At 42.5% G+C, this 24,910-nt stretch overlaps 2 protein-coding genes across 4 annotated transcripts in view; both read right to left on the minus strand.

Moving 5' to 3' along the window:
* Nucleotides 1-664: 664 nt before the first annotated feature.
* Nucleotides 665-4,117, minus strand: LOC311129073 (gap junction beta-2 protein-like). Of its 2 annotated transcripts, none has more exons than XM_084161343.1 (2): nt 3,855-4,117; nt 665-3,099 (listed from the first exon to the last, which is right to left on the minus strand). In XM_084161343.1, exon 2 carries the CDS (start codon nt 3,070-3,072, stop codon nt 2,254-2,256), a length of 819 nt encoding a protein of 272 aa, XP_084017469.1. In that variant the 5' UTR covers nt 3,073-3,099; nt 3,855-4,117; the 3' UTR covers nt 665-2,253. The 2 variants fall into 2 exon arrangements, with proteins under 2 accessions (XP_084017469.1, XP_084017468.1); XM_084161342.1 differs by having other exon boundaries at nt 3,848-4,117.
* A 2,816-nt stretch (nt 4,118-6,933) lies between these two features.
* Nucleotides 6,934-24,910, minus strand: part of LOC311129770 (lambda-crystallin-like) — a 30,576-nt gene continuing 12,599 nt past the window's right edge. For both annotated transcript variants that reach the window (XM_084162208.1, XM_084162207.1), the window contains 4 exons: nt 21,681-21,875; nt 11,193-11,301; nt 8,125-8,231; nt 6,934-7,628 (listed from right to left, as the gene is read on the minus strand). In XM_084162208.1, coding sequence (XP_084018334.1) covers nt 7,530-7,628; nt 8,125-8,231; nt 11,193-11,301; nt 21,681-21,875 — 510 coding nt within the window. In that variant the 3' untranslated portion in view covers nt 6,934-7,529. The remainder of the gene's footprint in view (nt 7,629-8,124; nt 8,232-11,192; nt 11,302-21,680; nt 21,876-24,910) is intronic.

The following is a 24,910-nucleotide window of genomic DNA, read 5'->3' on the forward strand; positions in this document are numbered from 1 at the left end:
ACGAATTTAACTTGGAGATGGGTGTCCGCGAAGCGCAGCTCCCTCCGGTTCCCAGCCATCGCGACTGTCACATTGTGTGACCATGCATGAGTGAATTCAGAAAGTCATCACCCTGGACCAATGCACGCCACGCCCCTGTAAACTTTTTAAAAAAACGAATCAGTCAAGTTTCAACTAGGCTATGCAGTCTGGGGGTGTATGTCATCCCGGAAAAGTGGGTTCTGCGTTCATTCTTTTACATCTGACCTTTGGCCTACTATAGTGGCTGAATTTGGCCATTTTGACAATACAGTAGGCCTATACAGTAACCCACCTGTGAGAAATAGTTCATTTGGAATGCTGGAGAGAACATAGGCCTGTCAAATAAAAGATTGATGTGATTTAGGTATTTATGATTCTACACCTCACTATAATACAATGAACTTACTTGTCATATATGGCTTTCAAAAGTTAGACTGCAAATCAAATCATCCACCCCAAAACCCATTTCTATAACCTCCTGCCCTCTCTTGGTTGTCCAGAGAAGTGCATCCCAGTGACTGAGGTTGATGCACATGCAATCAATCATTGTTATTACAACCAATAGTCCAATAGTATGAAAGCAATAAGTATCTTTCTTTTTTTATTATTAAACAGTCTCAAGACTGGGGGTCAAAGTGCAGATATTTAATACAAAAATACAAATCAAACATCCTTCATTTTTCAAAAAACATTAAGTTAGAAAGCTAATAGATATGTCCTAACTCCTTTGGCATTTCCTCCAAACAGTCACAAAATAAAAACAGAAATAATCACAATATAAAAATACAAATAGCGCCTCTACAACTGAAGACCGAGAGAAAGTCCTTACCTCTTCACAGGGAACAGTCAGATTGTCACTACAGTGATACAAGTTATGGTGGTCCAACCTCTACATGTATTTTTGGACAGAGCACATTAAGCCATTTTTGCCTGTAGATCAGCCTGCTTACTCACGTTGAATGAGGTGCAGTGATTAGTTCAGTGGCTAAAATAAGGAACAAGCTGAAAGACGATACACCTTTTTAGGCTCTGTAGCCAGGTTTACCACCAGTCTTGACAACAATAGGCCGTGTCTGTCACAGTTGGCATAATGCTCAGAGGGCCAGTTTCCAGGACCCAGCTTAAGACTACTCTTGGACCAAAAAGCACTTTCCAATGGATATTCCTAATTGAGCATGCTTTCTAGTCCAGGAATAGGCTTCATCTGGGTCCAGGAAACCTGCCCAGAATGTTCAACTGCATCAGCCATCTTTCCTGAAAACATTGTGCTCAATATACAGCATCATGTATTACATATACACTATTTGACACTGCTGATAGTGACTCTCAAGGCACTGCATTTTAAAATTGCTTAAGTACTCGAGAAATGTCACTGGTCGCTGTTAGAATGCAGGCAGCGATGTGTACAGGTGTGAGCCTCAATTAGAACTTGGAGCTATACTGCACATTTGTGAGTTTCTGCTTTGGTAAAGTCTCCCACAAAAGCTGAACAAGTAATGTAAACCAATTCTGGTTGCTCTCCACAATAAAAACATCAAACTCCTGCAAACTCATTGTAAACCAGAAGGTGGTACTCTAGGCCCATTTTTCCCTTCTGGTCAACTTCCCACTCCCTGAACAGACATACAGCGCAAACATACAAGCACCTTAAATTCGGCCTCCCGAGTGGCAGTGGTCTAAGGCACTGCATCGCAGTGCTAGCTGTGCCACTAGAGATCCTGGTTCGAATCCAGGCTCTGTCTTGGCCGGCCGCGACCGGGAGACACAAGTGGCGGCGCACAATTGGCCCAGCGTCGTCTAGGGTAGGGGAGGGAATGGCCGGCAGGAGATGTAGCTCAGTTGGTAGAGCATGGCGTTTGCAAGGCCAGGGTTGTGGGTTCAATTCCCACGGGGGGTATGAAAAAAATAAAAATAGAAAATAAATAATAATAATGTATGCACTCACTCTGGATAAGAGTGTCTGCTAAAATGTAAAAAAAAAAAAAAAATTGATATCAATAACAATAATACATCAATTCTAACACATTAAACTTTTACAACTCTAAAAGTAGTGTAGGGCACAGAGAGAAATATCCTCTACATCAACAGACTCAGGATTAGGCTGGTCCTCAGCTGCTACATGCATTCCAGAATAAAAGTATGGTCTCATCTCATGGTAACAAAATATTGATAGATTTCTACTCCCTAGTTCTCTGCAGTCTCTAATGGAGAAGAACGGGCACTGTGCTGTCCTCACACAGTCTTGTTGCTGGAGGAATCGGAAACAGAGGACAGCAGAATCTCATTCTTTTTATTCTGTAGTAGAGACTTGTCCAGGGTCATGTTAACAGGGTGAGCGTAGGCACGGTTCTTCTTGGACATCCTGGCGGAGCACCTCATCAGGGCCTTGGCGATGAGGTAGGCCAGCTCGGCAACGTTGAGCACCATGCAGACAGACGATGAGACCACCATGAAGATGGTGAATATGGTCTTCTCCGTGGGTCGTGAAATGAAGCAGTCCACCTTATTGGGGCAGGGCCATTGCTCACACTTCACCAGACGAGGCATCTGGAAGCCGTCGTAGACAAAGTAGAGTGCGTACATGAAGCCAGCCTCAAAGATGAGGCGGAAGAACAGGCTGCAGGTGTAGGTCCACCACAGAGGCCCAGTGATGGGCAGACGCCTCCTCTTTAGGGTCTCCAGGTCCACCTGCCTGGTCTTGTCATCACCACCACTTCGTGAGGCCGTGGCGATGATGTGCCTCTTGTCCCCACTCTTCCTGTAAGCCACATGCATGGCCACCAGCAGGGCCGGCGTGGACACGAAGATCAGCTGTAGGCACCAGAGGCGGATGTGTGACACTGGGAAGAAGTGGTCGTAGCAGACGTTCTTGCAGCCAGGCTGCTGGGTGTTGCAGGTGAAGCCAGCCTGCTCGTCTCCCCACACGCTCTCTGCAGCCAGTACCAGGATGGTGATACGGAAGAGGAAGAGAACAGACAGCCAGATCTTCCCCAGGCTGGTGGAGTGTTTGTTCACCCCGCCCAGCTGGGCGTACAGAGCCACCCAACTCATCTCTAAGGCAACTTTGGCTCAGACCACCTGGAGAACACAATAATGGAAAGAAAGGTACAAATGAATTTCAGTTCTTAGTGGACATCAAAGGTTCCATTTTCCGAAATCCAAACAGCCCACTTGGTTGGAAAACAGTAGGCCTACATCACTGTTAAGTGTTTGTTTTAGTTTTTCTCATTTAATAAACCTAACCAAAAGGTCCAACCCAGAAGTATTCAACTGAACACTAAGTGGTGTTTCTCTCCAATACATTTCAAGACAACATGAGAGTACCCAATCATGTGCATTTTACCAGTAGGCCTATGGTTTCATGAGTCTTCTCAAGTACCCCCTGTGGATAGGCCAAGTACCCCCAGGGGTCCTGGTTGGGAACCACTGATGTACAGTATATAATGTGTGTTTTCAGTCAAGTAATTACCTTTACACAACACTGGCTAGTGGCTATCAAAAGTGAGGCTATATTGACAGATGGATCAAAATAATCATGTCACACAAGAAAGTGAATTCCCATTAACTTAGAGACAAATCAATGAAAAAGCTTTTGTTTTAATTATAATAGGCTACAAAATGCCAGAAACGGTCCATAACAATTTGCCAATCAATCACATTATATCAAGTTTGGTTTCCTCATCGAATTTCTAACCTGACAATTCTAACCTGTATATAAGGGGGAAAACATCTAAATCTCAATCACCAGTGGCTGTATCATTACATAAAGCCGAATAAAACCGTTGAGTATGCGGAACGAATGATTCACAAATCACAGCTAACTCACCTCCCACTTTCTCGGAATTTCAGCAAACTTCCATTAACTTCAATTTTCGGTGCTCTTTTAACGCCGTCTTGTCAAGTAACTCCAAACGCAGAATAGTAAAGTGTGAGTTGTTTGGACACAAGTCCAACTGAGAAAGCTGCGCGTGTGAGCTCTGGAGAGATGCACCTGAGTTCTTATAATCTTTCAATTTTCGGTGCTCTTTTAACGACGTCTTGTCAAGTAACTCCAAACGCAGAATAGTAAAGTGTGAGTTGTTTGGACACAAGTCCAACTGAGAAAGCTGCGTGTGTGAGCTCTGGAGAGATGCACCTGAGTTCTTATAATCTTCTCCTCTTGAGGAGGATCCACCGGGGCGGGACTAAGGAAAAGAGCACTCATCAACCCCACTCGCTAATCGGAATACTGGGACATGTTCAGGACAGAGTAGGCCTATGTGAGCGGAGTTGAGCAGTCGGAAATCCCGCTCTGCAGCTCCAAGTCCTTTTCAACCGCTCTGCTAAAAAACGCTCCTTTCTCAATGGAAAAAAAACTGCCGCTCCAAATTCCCTCCATTCATTAAAATCACAATTTAACCAACACCCATGTATTTGTATGACTACCAGGACCTACTATTTCGTTTTGAAGTATTGAAACCAAACCATAGGATTTCAATGAAAAGTATTTTAATAAACAACCGGAAACGGGGACAGTAAGAATCGCTCATCATTTTAAATAGGCTACATGTCATTTAAACAGCATATACACTCTCTAAATAGGCCAGGAGCCAGACAGGTAGCCTAAGAAGGAACGAAAATGAATTATTGTATTATTTATTCAAGGCTGTAGCCTACAAAGAAATACAGTACATTTTAAAGCATTTGCGAGTTCGACACACTAGGCTGGCAGGGACATTAAGCGCTCAGCATTTACATAACATTTAGTTGTATTAAATCATTAGTCTATAAATTGCACATATAGCCTGTGACTTACTTATAATTAAATTCAAATGCCTTATTAGACTACATCTACATTGCCTTTTATTTTTATTCATTAAATAATAATAAAAAATAAAACAACCCCAAAAAATTGGGGGGCTTGCCTGTTTTGCATGTTATTTTGGCATTAATACGTGTCACTTATCAGTTTGCAAACAATGTAAAAAACAAATAAATAAAAACTATTTGAGTTAATAAAGCCGCATCCAAAGATGGTCTATTTTTTGCTTTATTGAGTAAGGCAGCTCCAAAATGCAGGTGTTTCAGCCTAGCTCAGTGCTTTCTGTGGTGGTGGGGCAGCCAGCGGAAAATATGGAGCTTAGGTGTTGGTAATGTTCTCTAGTTGCACCTTGATTGGCTCAGTGTTCTGTCACTCATTGGGACACTATGTCACCGCCAAGTATAAGGGTAGAGCTCGAAAATTCAAGCCCCTTGGGTGCTGCCATAGAGTTACATTAGAAGTGCCCATCCAAGAAGGCTCAAGGTCATTGGCCACAGATAAAATGACGTCCAATCACGTTATATCTACAGTAGCTTTGATTGGAATGATCATGTCAACATCATACTTTCAAAATCTTAGCTAGCAGTCATCATCATGAATGAAGTCGACAATCTACTGGCAAATCCTTATTAATCCTTGTCATACGAAGAGAAATAATGAAGATAAATTATAGATAAAACGTATCGTGCACATCGGCCATTGGACATAAACATTACACAACAAGTTGGAAATCGCAAATTCAACAATGAATGGTTTGGAAGGAACCAGTGGCTAACTGCAAACATTGGAAAGCAATCACTAGCCTGCTATTCAGTGGAGTGGCTGTGTGGTCCCAAGTCTGGGATTAAGGGTATCTTTTCCAAGCTTAAAATGATAAACATTCAACATCGGCCATGCTTTCAATGAAGCATGATTTGTGCCGCGCTCAAAATAACTGTTAACTCGGAACTGTGAAATCTGACTTCAGTGAGTTCAAGACAACTGGGAACTCGGGAAAAATGAGCTCCGACTGGGAAAATACGTTTTGAACGGTCATCCAACTCGGAATTGTAAATCCAGAACTCGGGCCTCTTTCTAGAGCTACGACCTGAAGATCACTGACGTCATCATGATTCAACCTTGTTTTTTTCAGAGTTCCCAGTTGTCTTGAAAGCACCATAGATCCAGAGAATGCCAGACTTTGATGACAAAGTTTGACAACAAAATTTGCCCATGAAGGACCGCTGCGCCACCCTCCTGTTCAAGTGAGCACAGCACAACAAGGTGAGTCCAAAAATTTATTGTATGCTGCTGCATAAATGATGTAATATGCCAGGGAGATACAGTTAAAGTCGGAAGTTTACATACACTTAGGTTGGAGTCATTAAAACTCGTTTTTCAACCACTCCACACATTTTTTACATGCTAAAATCGCCACTGATTGTATAAATAGAACGAAAATTAACGAAACTTTTAAGAGATCAGATTTTTTGTTAATAAATACTTTGCTACAATGACACACTTAGCTAGCTACCAACCTCGTTTCTTTCTGTTAACATTTGCACGTAGCACGTACACCATCACGCTTTCGGGATACGTGTCTTTTCAGATTCCACAATGATTCCTTAGTTGTGGACACTACATCACCGCACTCCCTCTCTTGCTCTCGGTCCTCTTTATCTTTGTAAGTCACCTTGATTTTTCACCTCAGTGTGTTATCAGTTTCTTTATGAAAATATTTAATATACTAAATGACAGTAGCTAAAGCAAGGGGCTATAGCAGCACACAAGTAGACTACAAGTGCATGCTGGGCCGGGCATGCCCTGAGCTCCAGTCAAATAGGTCACGCTCCACTCCTCGCTCTGCTCCAGCTCTGCTCACATACTCTGGTTCAGGAGGGTGCAACTTTTAGATGAATGTGTCTGTCATGTAGAGTAGAGTGTTGTATCAGCTCTATATGATTAAACATTATGAAGGTTTTATCTAATTTCACTGAATACATCCTGTGATCACATTAATTTCAAATGTACTGTTCACAGATCGAGACACAACACAGAAAGAGACACTTGAATTCGGTGTTAATTTGGTCAAGCATACTGTATAAAGTACATAGTCATCATGAGTCACAAGATCACCTGAACAATTTATTTTTATGTTCAACACATTTAACAGATCCCAATCATAGCTGTCCAAAATGTGACACAACACAATATGAAAAACCCTATGATGTATCCTCAATCAATTCATGTTTCTTATTTATTTTAAATCTCTAGTTCTTGATAAGGACAATTAAAATGTATTACAATCCTTGAAAAATGCAACATTGTAATCAAACAAATCGAACAAAAACGTTTTTCACATTAATAATTCCAATTCATAATTCAAGAAGCCATTGTGGTATGACCAAACCATTAATTCCCTTGTCTGATCATCAACTTGTTGATTGCATAAAACATGTGGTGGTTATATTTCTGAGATCCCCAGATTAGTATATTTTGTGTGATGGCTCCTACAGTAACATCCCAGATTGGTTGAGCGATTGTGTGTGAGGACTCAGGGCTACAGTATTCAGTAACATCCCCAGTGTAGGCACCACTGAGAGATCAGGTCATCCTCATCACCAATGCTCCTCGGGCTGAGTGAGGGTCAGTGAAGGCCTGAGTGATGGACAGCAGAGTCTCAGACACCAGCCCACCCTGTTCATCAGTGGTGGTGATAGTCCTGTGGTCACTTTTTGAGCTTGGCCAGGCCCATGAGGAGCTGATTCCTCATCTCTCTCCTGGCAGACAGGTGCTGCGGGTCAGCTGGGATCAGCTCACACATCTCCTGTAGGGATACATCAGAAAAGGAAGGGAGGGAGGGAGAGGATGAGATTGGTAGAGAGATCATTAATTGTAGTTTTAGCTGCTGGGATTTCTTTCCGCTATTGGCCTGGTAAAATATTTCCTTGGTTGGATACACTTGGATGCATTAAATCGGTCCAATTAGAAATATTTTATGCTTGTGAAATATGTTATGCTTATGGTCAGGGTGTTCTCACACGACGGCCTCCATCTGAGTGTGGATAATGATGTTTGAACAGCCTGACGGCATGTGGTTGAGTAATGTCTAATTAACAGAGTATAGTCCTAGAGGGGGAAATATGTAGAACGCTCGACCTTGAGCTCCTTGGACTAAAAGTTCCATACGTAAACATTGCCCTCTTTGAACTAACCCAGTTTTTCGCACTTTCTTGAACTTGATGAGTCAAATCTGAAGATATTTTTCCTAGAATCTAGAGGAGTTAGTACAAACAGTACAACACACAAACACATAAGCCTACTTTGTTGATGCGCTCGGCTGCCTCCCCAGAGAATTCGGGAACAGGTCCAAAGGCGGTCAGAACGCTCCTCATGCCCTCTCTGTAGCGCTGGAGATAGTCCTCCAGACCTGGGGGAGTGGACCATACAGAGAAGGTTGGCCAGACTTTAAGTCAATGAGAAGATCTTATTTGTATTTGTTTCAGACGTTCAGAACAGCAAAACAGATCTGCATGGTCTCACTATGACCAAAAATGAACGTCTTCCAAGTAATTTAGTCGTATTCTATAATGATTCTAGTAAGTGCTCTAGAGTTCTAGGGTTTAAGCATTTAAATTAGTAACTTGTTTATTGGGTGTAAAATGCTATTCCCCCTGTTTTCTTACTACCAAGTTGAACAATAAATGTGTACATGAACATTACAGGGACAGACTAAAGCTAACACTTCAGTGTGATAACTGCCAGCTACGTCCAGCTAAGCTCTCTCACAGAGTTACACTACCAGTCAAAAGTTTTAGAACACCTACTCATTCAAGGGCTTTTCTTTATTTTTAATATTTTCTACATTGTACAATAATAGTGAAGACATCAAAACTATGAAATAACACATATGGAATCATGTAGTAACCAAAATAGTGTTAAACAAATCAAAATGTGAGATTCTTCAAATAGCCACCCTTTGCCTTGATGACAGCTTTGCACACTCTTAGCATTCTCTCAACCAGCTTCACCTGGAATGCTTTTCCAACAGTCTTGAAGGAGTTCCCACATATGCTGAGCACTTGTTGGCTGCTTTTTCTTCACTCTGCGGTCCGATTGGTTGAGGTCAGGGGATTGTGGAGGCCAGGTCATCGGATGCAGCACTCCATCACTCTCCTTCTTGGTCAAATAGCCCTTACACAGCCTGGAGGTGTGTTGGGTCATTGTCCTGTTGAAAAACAAATGATAGTCCCACTAAGCCCAAACCAGATGGGATGGCGTATCGCTGCAGAATGCTGTGGTAGCCATGCTGGTTAAGTGTGCATTGAATTCTAAATAAATCACAGACAGTGTAACCAGCAAAGCACCCCCACACCATAACACCTCCTCCTCCATGCTTTACGGTGGGAAATATACATGCGGAGATCATCCCTCCACCCACACCGCGTCTCACAAAGACACGGCGGTTGGAAACAAAAATCTCAAATTTGGACTCCAGACCAAAGGACACATTTCCACCAGTCTAATGTCCATTGCTTGTGTTTCTTGGCCCAAGCAAGTCTCTTCTTTTTATTGGTGTCCTTTAGTATTGGTTTCTTTGCAGCAATTCGACCATGAAGGCCTGATTCACACAGTCTCCTCTAAACAGTTGATGTTGAGATGTGTCTGTTACTTGAACTCTGTGAAGCATTTATTTGGGCTGCAATTTCTGAGGCTGGTAACTCTAATGAACTTATCCTCTGTAGTAGAGGTAACTCTGGGTCTTCCATTCCTGTGGCGGTCCTCATGAGAGCCAGTGTCATCATAGCGCTTGATGGTTGCGACTGCACTTTAAGAAACTTTTAAAGTTCTTGAAATTTTCCGTATTGACTGACATTAAAGTAATGATGGACTGTCATTTCTCTTTGCTTATTTGACCTGTTCTTGCCATAATATGGACTTGGTCTTTTACCAAATAGGGCTATCTTCTGTATACACCCCCCCCCCCCCCCACACACACAAATTAACTTTTAAGAAGGCACACCTGTTAATTGAAATGCATTCCAGGTGACTACCTCATGAAGCTGGTTGAGAGAATGCCAAGAGTGTGCAAAGCTGTCATCAAGGCAAAGGGTGGCTATTTGAAGAATCTCAAATATAAAATATATTTTGATTTGTTTAACACTTTTTTGGTTACTACATGATTCCATGTGTTATTTCATAGTTTTGATGTCTTCACTATTATTCTACAATGTAGAAAATATAAAAAATAAAGAAAAATCCTTGAATGAGTAGGTGTTCTAAAACTTTTGACCGGTAGTGTATGTTTTTGGTGGGAGAAACCTCACCTGACTAGGCCAATTTCAGCGATCCTTTCTCTCCCTCTTTCTTCTGCTTCAATAGTCTGAACAAAATAAGTGCATGGCTCCTTCAGTCTCATGTTTAGCTGATAAAATGCCTCTGTTTTCTGGTTTAAGGGCTCTTCTGTGCCCTAACTGGAAAGTATAGTCACTCAGCCAGAGCAAAGCAGAGAGTGGACCTGAGTGTTGTACTATCTGATTGGACTGGTTAGACAAGACGACCTACAGTCACAACAGGAATGGGCTTGAGTAACCTTTGGAGGTTCTGAGCAACATGCTGTAACACATGCCACTGTTGTTTTTATTTAATGCAATGGGAGAAATAAAAACACACACGTAACTAAGCAAATAAGTGTATTTTACTACACTTACACAGGCCTATGTTAATTAATCACTTGAGAAGATGTCCATGGACTTGCACAATAGGACTGGTATAAAAAATGATTAAGAGAAAAGCTAAACAGGTAAAGTAGAATGTGTGAGTACTGTACAACATGTATTCCTCCCTGGTAATAGTGGTTTTAGATGACTGGTGTGAGGGCGTTCATTAATCTGTGTTGATCAAAAGACAGCTTTGTTCTGCCAAAGTGCTCTCTCTCTCTCTGAGCCCGGTGGTGCAGCCAGAGCAAGGACAACCTTTAGTTTTCACACTTCCCCATCTATATGACATCTCTCTCTCGCTCTCTCGCTCTTTCGCTCTCTCTCACAGACTCACACATGCGCAAGTGCACAAACACTTTCTCTCTCGCTCTCAAACACACACGCACACACCCACGCCTTCCCCCAATATATACCTATATGGTAAAAGGGGACTGAGACATGTGAGGCATGTGAGGGCCACAGTTCCCCCTTTCCTTAACAGATGTTCAGGGTCTAGCAGAGCGACCTCTTTGAACCCTAATATCAAGGTCTGGTCTTAAACTCTGCCTCTCACACAACCATAATTGTACATGGTTAAATTTGCCACAATCACACAGGACAAAGAGGACAGTATATAAATATGTATTCTTTGGGGACGGTCTCTCTATGTGTAAGTCAAAGGAGGAACTTACCTTCAGGTGCATTAAGGTGCATGGTTTCCATGGGACCAATAAAAGCGTAGCGCATTCCCAGCCCCTCTGACATTACCAGGTCAATGTCCTTGACTGAGATGACACCATCCTGAAACGGGAGGAAGCAATTAACTCAGATTCAACAAAAGACTCAAAAGGGCAAAAGTGTTATTTTTGCACAACCTCCCTCCCCTCTCACTCTGGGTACCAAAGACACAGACGAGGGGTTATTCACCCTCAACGACACTCCTAATAAGCTTTCTACCTGCCCAACAAACAACCATCAGTCTGTCAGGAGGGCTGAGGAAGCAGCAGACTAGACAACCCTTCTCCTTTCATCCCACCAGAGCACAGCAGCATTAAGGCTACTCCCACCAGATTGGGTTTCCCTAATCATCTCATTCTGTGTGCCAGGATAATGGCAGGGTACAGAGGAGAGGAAAGGCTGTAAAGGCAGTGCCAGGCCAGGGACAGGGCCTGCTGTTCCCCACTCAGATTACTGCTCAACAGATACTTGTTGGCTGACCAGGGGGAAATCAAAGCTCAGACACAGATATGGAGAGTAGAGGGAAAGGGGGACAGTGCCGTCTTTGTTCGCTTCCTGCAGGCCAACAATGGGCCCATTATCTTGGTGTCGCGAGGCGGCGTCCAGGCGGGGGGCAGCCGTGAAAAGGGGCCTTTCCTCTGCTAATCACTGGGAGCTACCGGCTGCGTTCTCAGCCACTCTGCTTTCCGACACTGGCTTGGACTCAAAGGCCAAGTTCTGTGTGTGTGTGTGTGATTGGGGGGTATGTTATGTAACATTAATATCAGTGACACTTCACTTGAACTCTCCGTCATTAACCCTACATACGACCATAACACTCAGCTTTCTGCAACGAGTACAGCAATGACCAGGTAGACCTATGTACTTACAAGGCAACATTGTAATAACATGAATTACTTTATTATTTTGGGGGGATTCTCTGGGAAGCACCACTAGGTATCAGGTACTGTAGAGTTGAATTATTCTATGTAGCCTAAGTGACTAGTACATTTCCATTGATGCCATATAATTTCCTACCAATTAACAATACAGCACCGTAAAATAAAATGTTGCCAACTTCCTCTTTCAGAGTGCTAACAACGAAATGAGACATATCAAAGGAGAGACCATGCAGGATAAACCAGATTCTGACATCACAGTGAGTTTACATTGTCATGCACCGAGGCAAGGTGTGAATAAAGGATGATAACAGGTCAACAGCTGAGTTGATGCTGGCTTAAAATAAGCAAATTGTGTCAATATCATTATATGTCAATTGAGTAGATTCAGTTCGGAAAATGAAAATACTGAAATATCTGCATTAGCGAATTGGCAGTAATTAAATTGAAATTGACCCAGACTGGTAAATAATAAAGTACCATCTCAAATGTTGATTCCATTAGCTAGGTTTCCATCCAATTGGCGTCAGATTTTCATGTGAATATTCTAAAATCTGCGCACTTTCCCACCAGAGATTTTCCATCAAATTGACTTATTGCGGATAAAAATATGTTGTAGTGCACATAAAAATAAGTTTTGCGGTTAAATTCTTATGTACCGAATAAAAAATACAAGTAAATGGGTTTCCATCGCATTTTCAACTCTACTGATGGGTTTGTCACAAAACATTTGCATTATATAGCGAATGTGCCAATTCTGGTCTTTGCACATGTGCTCTAGCCAACAGCTCACAGATACAGTGTGGGTAGGCTACCTACTTGATGAGATTTCTTTAATTATGGACAAAAGAGAGAGATAGATTTACATTGGTCAAACGGCAGCCAAACATCGATCATCATGTCATCAGAATAAGACCCTCGATATTTATTGGAAAGTACCATCAAGCTCATCATCGTGCACATCACTCTGTTAAGTTCATCATAACTTATTTCATCTGTATCCTAATAAACGGCATGCTTTCCCGAGTTGTAGTGGGAGGACCACACAACATATCATCACGTGACTCGAAGTTTACTTCGATATAATGGCTATTATATCAATATTTGCACATAAAGGTATTTTCAGAGCCATTTCGCGCATTAATTAATTTTACAGACACAAAAAGATCCCACCATGTCCAATGAACAAATGATCATTCATAGAATTGTTCCGAAACTTCCTGTTTCCATCACAGCTGTCATGATTTTGGTTACCTAATGCATAGTTATAGTAGGGCTGCCGGTTCAGCTGGTTCATCCAGAAGGCAGCCAGCCTCAACCAGAAGGATTTACAAACCACTGCCTGGTTTTGTTTCAGTACTGATCAGTGACTACTGACTACCCAGAGACAACATGAGTAGAGAGCAACCAACCAAAAGAGGTAGAAGAGGAAAATCCTCAGTGACATATTTGACGTTTGACATTTAAACAAATATTTTGACCCAGATCTGTCTGGTTTTACCTGCACAACAGCCTTACAAGATCTTAAAAAGCTGAAAAACTGATCTCAACCTCTCATGACATATGGTGTCTATAGATGACATGTATCACACTGTTATTTGCATCAGCTGGCATGATACACGTGACTAACGCATCCTTCAGTTCCATACTGTGTAGGTAGAGAACCATCCACTTAAGTTTAACTCCACCCAGGTCAGAGCATTTCAATAGTAACAGCAATGTGTCATTTGTCAGTAAAGAACCAAGGGTGCCCTCAGAGTTTGGCTTCAGGGTACAGCTCACAGCCAGCCAGGACACTCCAAACACTCCAGGGCTCCAAGGAATGTCACAAAGACATGCGTCTGAGTTTCTACAGGGCCGTGTTAAGACGTAATTATCTGCACAGACGAGATGTATAGGGGGTGGGGAATAAATCTCCTCAGCTTGTAGTCCTAAAACCCAGAAATGAGTGACCTCTGGTTCGTTCAGCCATCCCTATGGGAAAAATGACTGGGAAAAGAATAGGGTTTTGGAATAAATGCCGAAAATAAGGTCTGAGGTTAACACAGGCTTAAGAGATCTTATACGTTTTGTTCTATGAGATACAGTGGGGGGAAAAAGTATTTAGTCAGCCACCAATTGTGCAAGTTCTCCCACTTAAAAAGATGAGAGAGCCCTGTAATTTTCATCATAGGTACACGCCAACTATGACAGACAATTTGAGAGAGAAAAATCCAGAAAATCATATTGTAGGATTTTTTATGAATTTATTTGCAAATTATGGTGGAAAATAAGTATTTGGTCACCTACAAACAAGCAAGATTTCTGTCTCTCACAGACCTGTAACTTCTTATTTAAGAGGCTCCTCTGTCCTCCACTCGTTACCTGTATTAATGGCACCTGTTTGAACTTGTTATCAGTATAAAAGACACCTGTCCACAACCTCAAACAGTCACACTCCAAACTCCACTATGGCCAAGACCAAAGAGCTGTCAAAGGACACCAGAAACAAAATTGTAGACCTGCACCAGGCTGGGAAGACTGAATCTGCAATAGGTAAGCAGCTTGGTTTGAAGAAATCAACTGTGGGAGCAATTATTAGGAAATGGAAGACATACAAGACCACTGATAATCTCCCTCGATCTGGGGCTCCACGCAAGATCTCACCCCGTGGGGTCAAAATGATCACAAGAACGGTGAGCAAAAATCCCAGAACCACACAGGGGGACCTAGTGAATGACCTGCAGAGAGCTGGGACCAAAGTAACAAAGCCTACCATCAGTAACACACTACGCCGCCAGGGACTCAAATCCTGCAGTGCCAGACGTGTCCCCCTGCTTAAGCCAGTACATGTCCAGGCCCGTCTGAAGTTTGCTAGAGTGCATTTGGATGATCCAGAAGAGGATTGGGAGAATGTCATATGGTCAGATGAAACCAAAATATAACTTTTTGGTAAAAACTCAACTCGTCGTGTTTGGAGGACAAAGAATGCTGAGTTGCATCCAAAGAACACCATACCTACTGTGAAGTATGGGGGTGGAAACATCATGCTTTGGGGCTGTTTTTCTGCAAAGGGACCAGGACGACTGATCCGTGTAAAGGAAAGAATGAATGGGGCCATGTATCGTGAGATTTTGAGTGAAAACCTCCTTCCATCAGCAAGGGCATTGAAGATGAAACGTGGCTGGGTCTTTCAGCATGACAATGATCCCAAACACACCGCCCGGGCAAAGGAGTGCTTCGTAAGAATCATTTCAAGGTCCTGGAGTGGCCTAGCCAGTCTCCAGATCTCAACCCCATAGAAAATCTTTGGAGGGAGTTGAAAGTCTGTGTTGCCCAGTGACAGCCCCAAAACATCACTGCTCTAGAGGAGATCTGCATGGAGGAATGGGCCAAAATACCAGCAACAGTGTGTGAAAATCTTGTGAAGACTTACAGAAAACGTTTGACCTGTGTCATTGCCAACAAAGGGTATATAACAAAGTATTGAGAAACTTTTGTTATTGACCAAATACTTATTTTCCACCATAATTTGCAAATTAATTCATAAAAAATCCTACAATGTGATTTTCTGGAATTTTTTTTCTCATTTTGTCTGTCATAGTTGATGTGTACCTATGATGAAAATTACAGGCCTCTCTTATCTTTTTAAGTGGGAGAACTTGCACAATTGGTGGCTGACTAAATACTTTTTCCCCCCACTGTAACAGCAGTCAGTTAACATGACCTTTGAAGCCTTTATGTGCTTTTTTTATTACATACATTCTTCAAAATTCACAAAAAGTGACGTTAGCTGATGAAAATGATCTCATAGAACAAAACGTATAAGATCTCCTAAACCTGTGTTTAACACAGACCTTATTTTCGGCGTTTATCCCAAAACCCTACAAAAACGCCATTAATTTTCCCCATAGGCTTTGTCCAACGAACCAATAGCAGAGTTAGTGCTTACAAAAAGACGCCATAACTATTTCTCTCTATGGATACAAAGTGAAGACGCTCCGTTCTCTGAGCTAAAAACAACACAGACGTTCTCAGTAGCGTGACCACAACGCTTTATTGAGTGGACTGACTGCGCTCACGAGAGCTGTGACCTTCACTCTGAAGGCTCACTTAACCTGTCTGTGAGGTGAGGATAACTCTTTAAAGACACTACAGTGTTACACGCTAATACACATCCAGACTGAAGAGCTAATCGAGTGGGTCGGAATGTTTTGACTCTGTGCATTCCACTGGGCTTTCAACGCTGTTATTGTATGAAGACAATGGAAGTAGAATAATTATCCTCTTGGGTAGAGGTTCATTGACTCTAAATGTTTGGTGAAATCAATGCTAATTGACATTGCCAAATAAGTGGCAGACAGTGACATGACAAAAGCACCACTGAGGCGTTCTTTCTTTAAGCTTGAGAGGTTTCATGTCCAGTACTAGGCCAGATAAAGAGCCACAAAAGCAAAGCCGTCGTGACTGTGCACATTATCTGAGACTTCAGCCCTACTTACCATGTAATTCTGATCTTGGCTTTTTTTTATTTTAATGAAGTGGGAACATCAACAATTTGTCCTTTCACTGGGAAACTCCTTGCAAAAATAGCTTTCTTTCTGCTGATATGGATGACCATGATAGGGAAGTGTCAGTGTCACTTCATGGAAAATCATCCAATTCACTGTTCACATCATAGTCTAGGGTTCACAACAATAAATACTTCACTTTTCTTTATAGTAGAAGTAGAAAGCAGGGTGACTGCCTGGTCACCTTGAGATGGTCTCTAGTTCTCTCCCTTTAACGACCAGGCTTTTCACAAGTACACCTTTCTGTGATAACACCTCATCATCTTTTCCTTACTGCCCCTCACACCCACCTCCCAGACACAGTTTACACAGCTCTTGATTCCTTCACTCTTGGCTCATTCCTCCCACATTATACATTTGAGTGAAAATGAGAGGAGAGGGTGGTAGGCTTACTAGGCTATATGCATACCAAGACATAAACATATGACACCCTAATTAACTGTATTGGGGTGTAAAGGTTATGTACAAACACCTGTGGTTTCTATTTCAGTGGATTCCTAGCCTGCTGTTGTGGCCAAAACAGCTCCTGTTGTAACAGTGTTTCTCTTGTCCTTGGTGGCTACTGTGTTTGGACAGGATAGCGGTAGCCTAGCTGTGAGGGCTAGGTGGGTCTGTGAGACCAGTTCAGACCAGTCCGTGGGCATCTGATACACTGTAACTCAGGTGTACTGTAACTGTTACAGTACCGCAGGGACAAAACGTACTGCGTCAGGAAGCTGAATGTGGGGAATCTTTTGTAAATCTCACCCACCAACAAAAAAGACAGCATAAAAATACATTTAGTAATTAGGGGACTATAAATGCTCCATTATAGTTGTGTGCTGACAAAGACAGAGGGACTGTGGTCTATTTTCTGTCTGAGATACACTACATGACCAAAAGTATGTGGACACCTGCTTGTCGAACATCTCATTCAAAAATCATGGGCATTCATATGGAGTTGGTCCCCCCTTTGCTGCTTTAACAGACTCCACTCTTCTGGGAAGGCTTTCCACTAGATGTTGGAACATTGCTGCGGCTTCCATTCAGCCACAAACGCATTAGTGAGGTCGGGCACTGATGTTGGGCGATTAGGCCTGGCTCGCAGTCGGTGTTTCAATTCATCCCAAAGGTGTTCGATGGGGTTGAGGTCAGGGCTCTGTGCAGGCCAGTCAAGTTCTTCCACACCAATCTCAACAAATTATGTGAGCTTGTGTGGCCTACCACTTCGCGGCTTGTTGCTCCTAGACGTTTCCCCTTCACAATCACAGCACTTACAGTTGACCGGGGCTGCTCTAGCAGGGCAGAAATTTGACAAACTGACTTGTTGGAAAGGTGGCATCCTATGCTAAATGACGTAAATGTAAATGTATGACTGTGCCACGTTGAAAGTCACTGAGCTCTCTACTGCCACTCTACTGCCAATGTTTGTCTATGGAGATTGCATGGCGGTGTGCTCGATTTTATGCACCTGTCAGCAACGGGTGTGGCTGAAATAGCCGAATCCACACATTTTAAGAGGTGTCCACATACTTTTGTATATATAGTGTAATAAAGCTCACTGATTGACGTAAACCCTAGATTGCGGCCATTAGCGCTTTTCTTTGTCAGTACTGGGATGAGTGATGGGATTTCTTACACATTTTCCTCCATGCTGACATGTGGCTGAGCCAATTCATTTCTGAAGGGGTGTACAGTGCAGCAGGGCTGAATACAGTTGTGTACCTTTCAAGGCATCAGCCTCAGTATCAGGGTGGTACAGAGATATGTCCTGTTCAACAGTCTATTGGGGTGGGATTGTAGATAAAATATCAAAAGGGGCTGTTTACCCAGAGTGATTAAGTGATTGTGATTAAGCTTAGACCTGGCCTACAAAGCACCTTTAATGGATATTCTCCATTAAGCTTGTTTTTAGTCCAGGACTAGGCTTAATTTCGGACCTGGAAACCAGCCCTGAGAGTTCAGCTCTTTAACCTCTACGGGATCGGTGTCCCGTATACGGGACGGTTGAGCTAATGTGCGCTAATATGATTAGCATGACTGTTGTAAGTAACAGCAAACTTTCCAGGACATTGACATGTCTTATATGGGCAGAAAGCTTAAATTCTTGTTAATCTAACTGCACTGTCCAATTTACAGTAGCTATTACAGTGAAAACATACCATGCTATTGTTTGAGGAGAGTGCACAACAACAAAAAACGTATCACGGCAACTGGTTTGATACATTCACCTCTGAAGGTAAATAATGTACTTACATTCAGTAATCTTGCTCTGATTTGTCATCCTAAGGGTCCCAGAGATAAAATGTAGCATAGTTTTGTTTGATAAAATCAATTTTTATATTCAAATTGTACAGTTTGAACCCCTGCTGTCTCTAGCTCCACACCCACCCCACCTGGCGTGAAAGTTAGTGTATAAGCTAATGATCCATCATGTATGACATTCCTGGGAGTGTGTAAACTTACATTTTGTATTACCATATCATTTTTGTATGTTCTCTATAGTTATGTACAGTCGTGGTCAAACGTTTTGAGAATGACACACATACTAATTTTCACAAAGTCTGCTGCCTCAGTTTTGATGATGGCAATTTGCATATACTCCAGAATGTCATGAAGAGTGATCAGATGAATTGCAATTAATTGAAAAGTCCCTCTTTGCCATGAAAATGAACTTAATCCCCAAAAAACATTTCCACTGCATTTCAGCCCTGCCACAAAAGGACCAGCTGCCATCATGTCAGTGATTCTCTCGTTAACACAGGTGAGAGTGTTGACGAGGACAAGGCTGAAGATCACTCTGTCATGCTGATTGAGTTAGAATAACAGACGGGAAGCTTTAAAAGGAGGGTGGTGCTTGAAATCATTGTTCTTCCTCTGTTAACCATGGTTACCTGCAAGGAAACACGTGCCGTCATCATTGCTTTGCACAAAAAGGGCTTCACAGGCAAGGATATTGCTGCTAGTAAGATTGCACCTAAATCAACCATTTATCGGATCATCAAGAACTTCAAGGAGAGAGGTTCAATTGTTGTGAAGAAGGTGTCAGGGTACCCAAGAAAGTCCAGCAAGCGCCAGGACCGTCTCATAAAGTTGATTCAGCTGCGGGATCGGTGCAACACCAGTGCAGAGCTTGCTCAGGGATGGCAGCAGGCAGGTGTGAGTGCATCTGCACGCACAGTGAGGCGAAGACTTTTGGAGGATGGCCTGGTGTCAAGAAGGGCAGCAAAGAAGCCACTTCTCTCCAGGAAAAACATCAGGGACAGACTGATATTCTGCAAAAGGTACAGGGATTGGATTGCTGAGGACTGGGGTAAAGTCATTTTATCTGATGAATCCCCTTTCCGATTGTTTGGGGCATCCGGAAAACACCTTGTCCGGAGAAGACAAGGTGAGTGCTACCATCAGTCCTGTGTCATGCCAACAGTAAAGCATCCTGAGACCATTCATGTGTGGGGTTGCTTCTCAGCCAAGGGAGTGGGCTCACTCACATTTTTGCCTGAGAACACAGCCATGAATAAAGAATGGTACCAACACATCCTCCGAGAGCAACTTCTCCCAACCACCCAAGAACAGTTTGGTGACGACCAATGCCTTTTCCAGCATGATGGAACACCTTGCCATAAGGCAAAAGTGATAACTAAGTGGCTCAGGGAACAAAACATCGACATGTTGGGTCCATGGCCAGGAAACTCCCCAGACCTTAATACCATTGAGAACTTGTGGTCGATCCTCAAGAGGCGGGTGGACAAACAAAAACCCACAAATTCGGATGTGGTCAGGATGTGACCCAGAAGTTAATTGACAGCATGCCAGGGCGGATTGCAGAGGTCTTGAAAAAGAAGGGTCAACACTGCAAATATTGACTCTTTGCGTAAACTTAATGTCATTGTCAATAAAAGCCTTTGACACTTATGGAATGCTTTTAATTATACTTCAGTATACCATAGTAACATCTGACAAAAATATCTCATAACACTGAAGCAGCGAACGTTGTGAAGACCAATACTTGTGTCATTCTCAAAACTTTTGACCACGACTGTACTTGAAAATTTATCAATTGACCAATTCGGCACATTTGGGCAGACTTGATACAAAATAGTCCAGTATTGCAATGCTTCACTGGATCAATCTGAAACTTTGCGCGCACCCTGCTGCCATCTAGTGGCCAACATCTAAATCGCGCCTAATCTGCAATATTATAATATAATAATATAATAATATGCCATTTAGCAGACGCTTTTATCCAAAGCGACTTACAGTCATGCGTGCATACATTTTTGTGTATGGGTGGTCCCGGGGATCGAACCCACTACCTTGGCGTTACAAGCGCCGTGCTCTACCAGCTGAGCTACATTGTGGCCTTTCTCTTGCATTTCAAAGCTGATTAAAAAATAAAGAAAAAAACCTGCATGTTTTTTTGTTTGTATTATCTTTTACCAGATCTAATGTGTTATATTCTCCTACATTAATTACACATTTCCACAAACTTCAAAGTGTTTCCTTTCAAATGGTATCAAAAATATGCATATCCTTGCTTCAGGTCCTTAGCTACAGGCAGTTAGATTTAGGTATGTCATTTTAGGCGAAAATTGAAAAAAAGGGTCCGATCCTTAAGAGGTTAAACAAGCACTAGGAGTTGGAACTAAGACACATCGGGCCGAATCATCTCCTCCATCCGTGTGGTGGTAATAGAGATTGTCATCAGGTAAGAGGTTTATTTAGTCCCCAATGTCCCCATTGTATCACAGTTACACTTTTGGAAAGATAGCATGGAGATTAGACCTGAAGGCAACTGACAGAGACTTCCCCCTCCACTCCCATTTAGACATGACCATCAGAAGAACTATTAGGGATCCAAAGTCCAAAGTTACAAGGACTGAGGGACTCTTGTCTACAAGGACTGCCAGTGTCAACAACAGCTAAAATCCACCTCCACTCCTGAGAAATAATCCCTTGGTTCCTAACTATTTAACAGACCAATACAGTGATAAGAGAGGAGGGTATGTTGCACAGTATTCAGTCTGCCTCCCACCTTGACCAGCCTCCAGGACTCAGCGATGATGGCGTACTGCACACGGTTCAGGGCGAAGCCATCAATCTCCTTCTTCAGCCTGACAGGAGCCTGGCCCACAGCAGTCATCAGAGCATAGGTAGTGTCCATCACCCCCGGCAATGTCTCTGGGTGTGGCACCAGCTCCACCAGACGCACGTAGTAGGGCGGGTTCACCTGTAGGGATCGAAACTTGTCAGCTCAAACAACAACAGAGAGACCATCTCCATATCAATAGACCATCTCTTCATTCTCTAGTGCCAATGTTCCCTCAAATGTTTTACTCTGAACACAGGCTCTACCCGCTTTAAGTTACAGTTTGAGACAGTGGTCAAGTAGGCTACTGTGGCTATTTGATCATAACGTAGGTCTACCAGAGTGGCCTACCATCAAAAACAATGGAGAAAAAGCATCCCATAACATTTTAACATAGAAATAGCTGTTCTATCATTCAGCCTACAGTAGCAGCCAATATGTGGTGTTCAATGTAGGCCTATATCATTTACATGTACATTTACGTCATTTAGCAGACGCTCTTATCCAGAGCGACTTACAATGTGTTTTTTAAAAATGTTTTTTTGGGGGGGGGGGTAAGGGAGGGGTAGAAGGATGACTTTATCCTATCCCAGGTATTCCTTAAAGAGGTGGGGTTTCAAATGTCTCCGGAAGGTGGTGAGTGACTCCGCTGTCCTGGCGTGAAAAAAACATGTAGGGCTTGACGTTAACCTGTTTATCCACTTGTCCTTCAGACAAGGAGGTGACTGAAAATGTTGTTGTGGTGTTTGATGCAAGAAAACACTTTACAAAATAAAATGCATTATTATTCCCATACCATTATCACAGGAATCAGCCAAATTATGCTACCCTCTGCCTATTGGCTACTTATCTTATTCAAGACCGTCTCAAAATATAACACTGCCCATTTAAGACAAAAAAATAAGCTCTTATCCAACTCGCTTTTCAAAGATGTCTAGAAATGTACACGTTTTGTGCTCTTGTAGGAATAAATCTCCCCCATTACTGACTACATATTATCTATAACTGGGCTAATAACTCACTAACTAGCATAGGATATGAACAAATGTGCACACGTCGCTACATGCAGCTCTCGCTTTGATCTCAAAACAAGCACATCTACTCACGACTGCTCATGCTGTAAACACAGTCCAGTTCAAAGTGAATGGCACAGATCCATATATGGCAATGGTCTAGTTGCATATAGGCCTACTGCAGCTCTGATTGGTTATGCCGCACCGGTCTGTGTAGAGTACGGGCTGAGTCATGCGTGTCAATGCAATAGAATCCTACTCCGAAGCGTTCTGCCTACAACAGAATCTCTTGCATAGTTAGTTTTGCATACTACCTAAGTCTTGCATAGTTAGTTTTGTTTCGGTATGTTGCATTGAAAGTGGCTAATATTGTGTTGATTCGATCATAATTCCCACAGTAAAGGGAAACATTGATAGGGGTAACTAAGGGGGAAAACTCTAGAAAGTTGAGTTAAATTCAATCTCCTGCTTATCTGCGCAGGATGATATTTCTTCTGCGCGGAATCCCGGGGAGCTGCGTGCCCGTGCGCAGTTTAGAGGGAACATTCCCTAGTGCCTCACTTCTTTATGTTAGGATTTAGAAAAACAGGGTGGGCGAAAACAATATGGTGGTCGTGTACCAGGAGTTTCACTAGTCCAGCTCTCTCACATCAGTACAGATTTGGGAGAGGAGACAGGGGGAAGGAAGCTAATTGAGACTATTGCGATGCTATGCTACACACCTAGGGCTGTTGCGGTGACCGCATTACCGCCACACCGGTCATGACCTCAGTCAAATTCCATGTGACCGTTGAGTCACGGTAACTAGGCTTCTCCAAAACTGCGCTCTGATGCCTCTGAAACTTGCTAACGGACAGTTGCTAATGGCCGGTACTCAGCGCTCTATTGTCCCTCTAATCACCCTGACATCAATGCAAATGCAATCGAAAATCAAATCAAACACTTTATAAGAGCCCTGGCATTCAGAGTTTGAGCGGAATAGGAGCTCGTTGATGCATTGAATACAATTTCTATACACTATGCAATTGCGTGAGAAAACAGCGTTTTGATGGCCTCTATTAAAAAGAGGAGGATCCCATCAGCTTTCTATCAGCTAGGCCTACTATATTTATTTCTCAACTTTCCATATATTAAGCACATTGCTTTGCTTTACAATTGGAGTAGCCTGCCTGGCTGAACCGCAGGAAAAGCGTCTTCTATTTGCTATTCGAGTGCATACAGATGACATGTATTTTTTTACCCTGCTCCTGTTCCGACAGGCGGATGATACATATTGTTTAGTATATGTAAAGACAAGATTAAATTGAGAATAGTCTGAATGGTGAGAATATTTTCAGTTGTGAATGATGCACAGCGCATGTATTTTTTTGTGACTTTTTCAAATCACAGTCGCATGTATCATGTAGCCTAGTCCATAGGCCTATATATTTTGCAAAGGTTTGTATCACAATTAAAGAGGCCAAATAACTCAAAATGTAGCCTATAAGCCCAAGACCTCTGGAACATGGATGGAGAGCCCATAGCCTACAGAGCCTACTGAAACGTGTTCTTATAAGCCCAGTCATTGCGTAATCGCCTGTGAAAACAGAGTTTAGACAGGACACTTTTTAAAAGCGGATCCCAGCTTTCTCGTGCTGCTATATTTATTACTCAATTCGTAAAAACTAAGCACATTAATCCGCTTTACAAACGTTGTAGCCTACCTAACTGCATGTAACCTATGGATTACTTTCTTTTTTTTGTGGGCCATTCTAAATCAAAAATAATTCCACACATACAGTGGGGAAAAAAAGTATTTAGTCAGCCACCAATTGTGCAAGTTCTCCCACTTAAAAAAATGAGAGAGGCCTGTAATTTTCATCATAGGTACATGTCAACTATGACAGACAAATTGAGAAAAAAAAATCCAGAAAATCACATTGTAGGATTTTTAATGAATTTATTTGCAAATTATGGTGGAAAATAAGTATTTGGTCACCTACAAACAAGCAAGATTTCTGGCTCTCACAGACCTGTAACTTCTTCTTTAAGAGGCTCCTCTGTCCTCCACTCGTTACCTGTATTAATGGCACCTGTTTGAACTTGTTATCAGTATAAAAGACACCTGTCCACAACCTCAAACAGTCACACTCCAAACTCCACTATGGCCAAGACCAAAGAGCT

This window comes from Coregonus lavaretus (genome assembly GCF_964263955.1).
Source record: "Coregonus lavaretus genome assembly, chromosome: 5".
NCBI lineage: Eukaryota > Metazoa > Chordata > Actinopteri > Salmoniformes > Salmonidae > Coregonus > Coregonus lavaretus.

What these genes read in the sequence shown, in the direction of transcription:
- LOC311129073 (XM_084161343.1), bottom strand. Translation starts at nt 3,072, where the DNA reads ATGAGTTGGGTGGCTCTGTACGCCCAGCTGGGCGGGGTGAACAAACAC.